General features: G+C 37.3%; 1 protein-coding gene across 1 annotated transcript; it reads left to right on the forward strand.

The window, feature by feature from the left end:
- Nucleotides 1–2,752: 2,752 nt before the first annotated feature.
- Nucleotides 2,753–3,526, forward strand: LOC132651190 (zinc finger protein 436-like; the record flags this gene model as incomplete). Its single annotated transcript, XM_060376444.1, has 1 exon — nucleotides 2,753–3,526. A coding segment is annotated over one exon (774 nt), but the record flags the coding sequence as incomplete, so codon positions are not given.
- Nucleotides 3,527–9,917: the final 6,391 nt, after the last annotated feature.

Below are 9,917 nucleotides of genomic sequence, written 5' to 3' on the forward strand. Positions count from 1 at the left end.
CATAAATTTCTCTGATGTGTTACTTAATACTGTTCATCTCTTAATTTCTCTCTCTGTGTCTCTCTGTCTTTCTCTTTCTATTTCACTCTCCTCTCTGTTTGTCTTTGTCCACATTAATTGCCATAACTATTTCAAAGCTATATCCTATCCAAAAGTTCAGATTTGACAAATTAAACTTTGTTATTCAGTTTTCTAAAATGACTTAGTGATAACATTAACACTTCTTTTTTAATAGAAAAGTTTTAATCTTTATTTTTAATCTATATACTACATTATTTAGTAAGGAGGATGTACAAAACAATGATCAAAGAATAATCATGTGTTCTATTCCTTTTCTTTTGTCTGGTCACTCAGAAATATGGTGCTATTGGCTATGATTGTTGTTGCTTGCCACTCACATTATTTTTATCCATGTATTCACTGTAGTCCACTTTCCCTTCCACAAATATATGAGCCCCCCTCTTCACATACTGATATGCCACATCCCTGAGCCCTGGTAAAAACACAATATTCAGTACCATGTTGTCTTTGGACTGATGTTACCCATCTGTTCAGTGTCCCCTGATCAACACATCTCATTTGTTGCTATATAAAATATCATGACTGTGTTTTGTCCTTCCATCTTTCTCATGACAGGGTCCTGACCTACTCACCCAAGTAACTGAAAATGATTCATAGATTGCTCAAGTACCCAACTAATGGCTACTTTATATTCATGTCTCACAAACTGATGAAACACAGGTTTTTGAAGCATGCCTTTGTTTTTTTTGTTGTTTGTTTGTTTTTGGTTTTTTTTTGTCAATCTAACCTTTAGGCTTTTTCATCTCCCCTACTTCACATCACGCACAGCACCCAACTGTATAACATTCGCACTTCTGTGTCAGAAAATAAATGGAAGAAGCAGTAGAATTATATGATTATATTGACAATGACATATAAATTATATTGTTTCCACTGTTTCTGTTGTACAAATGTATGGCATATTTTAGAATTCAGTGACCTTCAATGATGTGCATGTGAAATTCAGCCAAGAAGAGTGGGCCTTGCTGGAACCTTCCCAGAAGCAACTCTACAAAGATGTGATGCTAGAGACCTGTGAAAACCTCACTGCTATAGGTAAGACTGCAATTTTTCTTTCACTTTTAAAATAAAGAGACAACTCTTACTTTGTTATTGATCCTCTTCTGTAATTCCAATTGAGAATGAGGAGGAATGTGGTAAATAAATCCGGCATGTTTCTAAGGGTCACAGAAGATAATGATTTAAGTTTTGCCTTAATAATAACATGTTATTTCCAATAATATATATTTTCTCATACTATATTTTAGGCTACAATTGGGATGACCATAATATTGAAGAACATTTTCAAAGTTCTACAAGTAATAAAAGGTAACTTTATGTGCACACTGATACAGATATGAATCTTAAATTTTAATGTGTCCTGGAAGTTTGGTGTTTTTTGTTTGTTTGTTTATTGGCTGCTTTTTATTTTCTGTTTTTGAAATAGATTTTTTTCTGGGTATCTGTGACTTTCTTAGACTTGCTTGTTAGACCTGCCTGACCTCAAAATAACAAGCAAGATATGCCTGCTTCTGCCTCCACAAGTGCTGGGATTGAAGGCATGTACCAGCACACATGGCTGTGTCCTGGAAGTTTTAAAGAAAAGCAACATTGTAAAAACAGCACTGCTTTACGTGTACTGATGATCATTAAAATCTCATAATTCTATGTACTTCAATGTCAGGTATCTGATTTGTGTTTACAAGGCACTCCCCTAAGATAGAAGAAAATAAAATAATATTGTAACAAAAATACCATTTGAATCATATGGACATTACAGCTACTGACTTGAACTGCCAATCTGTTTAGTCTCATTCTATCTACTCAGATATTGTAAGAGGTATACACACTGAATTGGTGATCAGTATGTGTCCAAAACCTTCTAATAAGCAAAAATTTCATAGTAGAACCAGTGTTACTCATTTTCGTGCAGTAACTTTGTAAAGTTTAGTGTAAGAAGCAGCTTATGAGAATCAAGAATATTGTTGTGGAGAAACCTTAATCCCTATATGACATGTCTATGATGAACAAAAAACAAACTGTGTTAATTCAATGTGGGAATCTTTATTATTTTTGTAAATTAAACTGGTATATCATATGTCAAAATGATTCTAAGACACATGAGCATAGGGATATTGAAAGAAGCAGTGTCCCTGTCTTTCTCCAAGAACAATTGATTTGGTAGTAGTCCCCACTGTGAGTAAATTTTCTGAATGTGATAAATGGTTACTGTTAATTGGTTTTGCAACTTCACTGAGAATTTATCAGCAAACTCATATTGCTGAAAATACCTATGAATACAAGGATTTTGGAACTTCTTCTGCTTGTACTAGCTCACTTTGTAAATGAAGTGTCATTCATACAGTACAAAACTTTATTGAATGGGATTGCTGGGGTAAAACTCTGAATCCTTGCAATACACTTTATATATAGGAGAAAACTTCTTATAGAAAAATGATGCTATAAAAGTGAATCACATAACAAATGTTCTTATCATCACAGGGATCTTCAAAAATACCCATAATGAAGGGGAATATCATGAATATAAATAAAGTGATAAAAGTTAAAAATTTGATTCTTCTTTACCATTAGGCCAAATTATAAAATTAATTCATATAGAAAAACATATTTATTAGTGTAATGAAATGACTGTGGTAAATCTTTCACATGTACTAATTATCTTTGCAGGCATGAAAGCAGTCATACTGGAGAGAAACCCTTTAAATGCACTCTATGTGGTAAAGCCTTCCCCTATACCACTGATCTCATAGGGCATAAAAGAACACACGCAGGAGAGAAGCCTTACAAATGTAATCAATGTGGTAAAGCCTTTGCAAAAAACAGTCACCTCATAAGCCATAGAAGAAAACATACTGGAGAGAAACCTTATGAATGTCACCAGTGTGGTAAAGCCTTTGCACGAAACAGTCATCTCATAAGGCATAAAAGAACACACACTGGAGAGAAACCTAACGAATGTAATGAGTGTGGCAAAGCCTTTGCAGAAAACAGTCATCTCATAAGCCATAAAAGAACACACACTGGAGAGAAATCTTATGAATGTGACGAGTGTGGTAAAGCCTTTGCAGAAAACAGTACTCTCTTAAGCCATAAAAGAATACATACTGGAGAGAAACCTTATGAATGTAACCAGTGTGGTAAAGCCTTTGCACAAAACAGTCATCTCATAATCCATAAAAGAACACACACTGGAGAGAAACCTTATGAATGTAACCAGTGTGGTAAAGCCTTTGCACAAAACAGTGCTCTCATAAGCCATAAAAGAATACATACTGGAGAAAAACCTTATGAATGTAACCAGTGTGGTAAAGCCTTTGCACAAAACAGTCATCTCATTAGCCATAAAAGAACACACACTGGAGAGAAACCTTATGAATGTAACCAGTGTGGTAAAGCCTTTGCACAAAGCAGTGTTCTCATAAGACATAAAAGAACACATACTGGAATGAAACCTTATGAATGTACCCAATATGATAAAGCCTTTTCACAGCAGAGTAGTCTCCGAAAACAGGAAAAGACACACAGTGGAGAGAAGCTTGGGGAGGGTAATTAGTGTGATAAAGCCTTTGCATGTAACAATCATCTCCTAAGACAACAACACATTCTGGAGGGAAACGATATGAATATAACTATGTGGCAAAGCCTTTGTACATAACATCTCCTAATACATAAAATAACACATACTGGAAAGATGTCTGACTGTAACCAATGTGAAAAAACTTTTGGACTTCAGAATCATCTTCACACTCATGAAAGAAATCCTAGTGGATAGAAAGCCTGTGAGTGTTTTTAACATGGTGAAACCATTCCACATTTGTATAATCTTCATCATCTTGAAAGGATTCATAATGGAGGAAAAACTCATGAATGTGTTAAAATGGTGAGGCCTTGCACAAATATAGAGTCATCGTCATCATAAAAGTATCCTTACTGGAGAGGGATTCTGTGAGTATAAGCAATGTGGAAAGGTCTTTGTGTTCTTTGGTCCACTGAGATCTAACAGAACTGGAAAACTAACTCAATTGAAATGACCTCCCTTTTCTGAAGGGGAAAGGGAATAGGGGCAATAGGAATGGAGGGTAGTACAGGGGGAAGAGAAGGGAGGGGGACTAAAATTGGAATGTAAAGTAAATAAACTTATTTTTATATACAATGAATGGTAAATATCAATTACATGCAAAATTATTATATAATAAAGTGTTTTGGAAAGGCTTACTGATAATACTGGTTCTCAACATTTACTGTTTTCAGTTACTTCACTTTACACAAGAAACTTTTAGTCTAGTCGAAGAATATATAGGGAATGGTGAACTAACACCAGCCAGGAAGTTCTCTGAGAGTATCACAACAGTGGTAGCCTGTAGAAGTTTCTTTGTTTACACATACCTTTTGTTCCAAGGGGTTCTACTGAAAACCATCACAACCCAGACTGAATTTTGAGATGTGAGAGAGGAGGCTTTTTCTTCCATGTATGACCATGCTGTTGGCCTAGCTGTATAATCATGGCAAGGGTGAGTTTTCCCTGCCTGACTTAATCTGGAGAATGCCTTTAGACATAGATGCCACCAACCAAATTTGATAGATGGCCTTTGACACAGATCCCTAATAACTCTTCCCTCCCTTCAAATATAGGATAATTAAGTTCCATGTTCTTGTTCATATGATAGGAATGTACTGTTTACTGCAAATCAAGCATCCTTGAAGTGCTCAGTTTTAAACAATTATCTACACCTATCCTTACAGCATCCCAGTCACTCCCTAAGGGGTATATACCCTCGGTTTTCTGGAATTAAATTTGAACTTACTTCCTGAGGTGGTTCCCAGAGTGTTCTGATCACTGTTATTCTTGTGGGTGTCTTCCAAGCTTTATACCTCATCTTCTGGCCCTCCTTCCTTCCTGGGCTTGTGGGAAACGGCCTCCAGGCAGCAAGAGAACCCCGTTCTCTGAAATGCTTGTGAAAAAATGTTTCACACTTCATAGCATTTAAAATGTCACATGTTTCTGGATGTGAGATGGTAAATCAAACACTGTCTTGGGAGTGGGACTCTTTAAAATGAGTTATACTTAGTGTTTATTTCACAGTAAGCTTGCAGGCAAGCTTCATAGTATGAAATCTTCTGAGGTGAGCACAGTGGCCTATGCAGAAGTAATAAGAGCAGAAATTTTATTTCCCTGTTTTTAATAGCTGAGTAGTGTTCTGATAATATGTGGATGGATGGCAGAGGAGGGGAACTCCTCTTTTGAGTGGACTATGGAAAAGGGTTTGGGGGAAGAGGGAAGGAGGGTGGGACAAGTAGGAGTTGAGAGAGTGGCCTTATATAGGGGTATACAATGAATAAATTGTGAAAAAATAAAAATAATTAATAAAATAAAAATGAATTAGAAAAACAAAACTTGACAGCAAAAATTTGAGTCCAGTCTGGGTACCCGCCCTCCTTCAAAGCAAAGAAAGAAGATATAAAGAAAGGAAAGAAAATTAGAATCTTTGTCTTTGCCATCTTTCTTCCTGGTGAGCTCATTTTTTAATCATTACCTAATGGAGACCATCCTGCTCTCTCTGAAGTTTATATTTCCATAGATGTAGGATTCATACCTGGAACAAATGGCAGAGGTTCGTATTTAATGTATCAAAACAGACCTAGCTGCCAATTTTCTCCCAACAATCCTTCAGTTCTTCCATGTTATATGGTCCTCAAGGCTTGCATAGCCCACCGAATACCATGAATTCTCCTTCCCAGGGCCTGAGGTAACCTCATTCCTTCCTCCCCCATATATAGGCAAAGTATTTTGGCTACCTGGTCCTGTTGAGAGCCATTCAGGAGCAATAGCAAAACATCTGTAGCACTCATTGAATTTGGCTCCCCTGTTAGCATGGTCATGATGATGAGTTTGTCTTGGAAAAGCATAAACCGAAGAGCTGTTTATACTGAGGACTTTGTGCTGTTTTGGAACATAACTCTGTTTGATGCCATTATGATGTCCATATCCCTCATAACACGAGTTGTATGAAAACTCTAAGAATGCTCCTAGCCCCCTCACTGGGCAGTATCCCTGGCATTTAAAGTTTTAACAATGCTTGATCTCTTTTCTCTTGATCTCTTTTCCCAGATCAAGCTGGAGCAGATTAATGAATTAACCACTGCCCTTGAAAGAAACCATAGATGTAGGTTGTATCAATGACCATTATACTTAGAAAGAATTTTTTAAAAGATTGTTTAACAATGTTGGAGAAGATGTTTTTGCTAATGTCTGTGATGTACAAAATCTTGGAGAATAATTTAAGGTTAAGAAAAGTACACTCTTAATAGTAAAGCCAGGGATGTTAAGGTTGATAAGCAGAAACAATAGCCAAGGTAGCATTGGCTGACTGCATACTTTCAAGCTGGGCCTGAAACTGAGACCACATTTGATTCCACTATATTTATTTTGTCCTCAACTTCTTAATATGATTTAATAAAAATTACTAATTGTCCTGACCCGCAGAAGTTCATCGGGGTCCTAAGGAGGGGGGTGAAAAGAATGGTGAGACAGAGAGACCTGAAGGAGGCCAAGTCTTCTTGTCTGATCAAAGCCTCATTTATTAGAAATTTTTACCCAACTTATATAGGGAGAAGGCAGGAAAGGGGGAAGGCTTAATTACTGTTGCAGGAGACAGCAAGAGTGCTTCCATGGCTTGAATATTGCACCTGCAAGATACCATAAGGATGTTTTCTTAAGATTTCTCATGGATGCTCTAAAACTGACAGACGGATGTCCTCACAAATCTATCACCCATGACTTAGGATCCTAAATAACTCTTTCACTAAATAGCTTTAGGTTGCCACTAAATGACCTTTGCTCATTATTTGGCTTAGGCTTCAGTAAATAGCTTTGGCTCCAGCAACTAATAAGTAAATGCACACCCCTTAAAGATTTAAAGTACTGGTGCCATTACCATGCCGTTTTTATTACTATTGCTCTAAAGTACAGCTTTGAGATCTGGGATGAGGATAACCTCTAGAAAATCTTTTCCTGTACAGGCTTGTTTTGTCAATTCTGCATTTATTGTTTTCCCATATGATATTGAGAATTGCCAAGTTTGCAGAGCCATCTCCCTCCGGGCTCCTTATAACATTTTCCCAATTATCTGTTAACTGATTAAACTTGCTGTTAACTTAATGGTGATGCCTAAATTGTAAACTAGACCACAAACGACTCACTTTTCACCAGACCAAGGATCCAATTCTTCATGCTTTATCACCTTGAGCTCTGGACCAAATGTCTAGGGATATAAATTAAGGACCTTAGATTCCAGACCGAATATCTTGGAAAATTATTTAAGGCCTTGAGGTGAAATATGCTGGATCAGACCAAGCCTCCAACAGAAACTCCCTTGCTAATCCAAAAATATTAAATATCAAAAATAGCTTACTCTTGGGGGAACTAGATGATCCTGAACTAGACAACTCCCTGAGCTCAAAAAATAAGGCTTTGAATTTTAATCTTTTATTCCTGAAGTGAGATTTATTGGTTTCCACCCAGAACCCAATACAGTGAAAATATTCAAATGCCCCTGCTATGGTCATGGCTAGGGCAAGTGATCCCTCCTGTAACTTCATGTAGGTTCCTAACCAGACTCTGGAAGTACCCAATAAAGCAGGTCCTGCTCTTCAGCCTCCTGCTCTATAGGTTGGGGTCAATATCCACACACTCACCATATTGCGACTTTGGAACTCGCCTGAAATATCCTCACACAGCAGCCTCAAATGGACCACAGGACACCAGCTTTTAAAAGCTGCTCACCTACAAAGCGTTTGTGCAATATGGCACCAGGAAGAATCCACCCCTTCCTCTGAAGGCATGACCTCACAGTCCTGATTGGCCAGTGAGTATTGAGTGACATGAGCACCTTCTTTATGGTTAGAGTTTACTGAAGGGACAAGGCTTTGTGATTCCTGGCTCATGCTTCCATTTTAGGACCAGACCTTTTCCAGATCTCAGAGATTTTTATTTCAGAATAATTTGTACCTGTCCTCCCCTAGTCTACCTTCTGTCTTCTAGCACTCAGTAGGCACATTCCCTCTTCCTACTGGAATCAAGGTGGATAGATGCACAGCACATTATTCAACCTCCTGTCCCTAAGTGGATGGGTCCCAAGAATATTACAAATTAAACAGAGATTTCAGAAAATGCAATGATATTTTTGTTCTGTGATTTAACGCTACCATCAAATATACTGCAGCTACTTTCCCCCTGGAAGGTCTGAGGCAACCCAGGGGAAAAAAACAGGAAACACATGATATTTTTGAGCACCACGTTAGCAAGCACTTGTATCCCAATGGGAAAGTGGGGAAAAAAACAAAGCTGTATTAGAAAAAGCTCTCTACATGAAAAGATCTGATAGAATATATTTCTCTGTTTATGTAGGAAGTTAATTTATAAGAATTGCTCAAAGACTATGAAGAGTTAAAGAATCCAGTGGCTGTTGAGACCGTTTGGCTGGATAATTAAGCTTCGTGATCATCAAAATACACCAGAATTCCAAAGACGTAAACTCTAATGGAAGTGAAAAAATGAACTTGCTAGCCAGAGCTAAGGCACATAGAACAAGAGAAAGATTAACCATCTTCAGTTTCCATTATATATTTAGGCTACCATGAGATATGTGGCTTAAGTTAAGGAGGGGGCTCATCACCTCAATAGGTCTAGAGCAAAGAAAAGATAAATTAAATATCTTTAATTTATCTTATTAAATATTTTTAATTTATCTTACTCCAAAAGATAAATTAAAATTTTCATTTATAATACCCAACTATTTGGCTTTTATTTACTTATTTATTTGATTTCATTTTTAAATCATTTTTGTTTTATTTTTGTTTTTTGTTATTCTAGACAAGAGTTTCTCTGTGTAGCCTTAGTTGTACCTCTGCCTCCCTGAGTGCTGGGATTACCTGTGTAAACCATGTCAGCACAGGGAATAATGACATTACCCCACTCTTCCAAATTTGACCTCTATTATTATTCTACAATTGTCTTCTATTATCGACTCTAAAGCCAGAACTACTTGGCTGAATCTGCTGCTTGCTGGGGCTGGAACTTGGGACCAATGTTCAATGAAATCTACATAAGCTTCCCTTATTCCAATGTTTTCTTCACTGATTAAGCTTGGATCTGCTGGAACTTGCTCCATATATGACTTTGGGCTCAGAAACCTATATTCTGCTCTCTCCTGAGTGCTGATGTTGAGGGTATATACCACCATGCATGGCTCTAAGCTTTACTTTTATATGATGGAAGCTTTGCCAACGGGAGTATTCCCCGGAGGTCACTACTCCTTTTTTTCCACTTCTCCAAATATTTTCCTAATCCAAACTTACAAAAATCCACATTCTTCCAAAGAAACGCATGGAAAGGACTATTGCAGCTATACCCCAGCTCCTGCTAGCAACTTCATTCATAGTTACAGTTTCCATTGCTTTGAAGAGACACCATGACCACAGCATCTCTTATAAAATAAAACATTAATTTTGGCTGTCTTTTTTCTGAGGTTTACTGCTTTATTGTCATGGTGGGAAACCCGACAAAGTAAAGGCAGGTATAGTTCTGGAGAAGCTACGAGGTTTACATCTTGATCTGAAGCAAAAAAGAGACTGTGAACATGGACTTATTTGAGCATAGAAGACTTCAAAATCTGCCTCCACAGTGACACACTGCTTCAAATTAAAATTCCACAGATCCAGAGTGTTAGGTAAACAAGATGGTAGAAATTGGAGCTCTCTGGGAAGGAGAGAAAGAATAGATGCTGTGGGTATACTGGAGCAGAAAACATCAGGTAATGAAGGGAGAGAAAGGCTAC

This window comes from Meriones unguiculatus (genome assembly GCF_030254825.1).
Source record: "Meriones unguiculatus strain TT.TT164.6M chromosome 13 unlocalized genomic scaffold, Bangor_MerUng_6.1 Chr13_unordered_Scaffold_41, whole genome shotgun sequence".
Lineage (NCBI taxonomy): Eukaryota > Metazoa > Chordata > Mammalia > Rodentia > Muridae > Meriones > Meriones unguiculatus.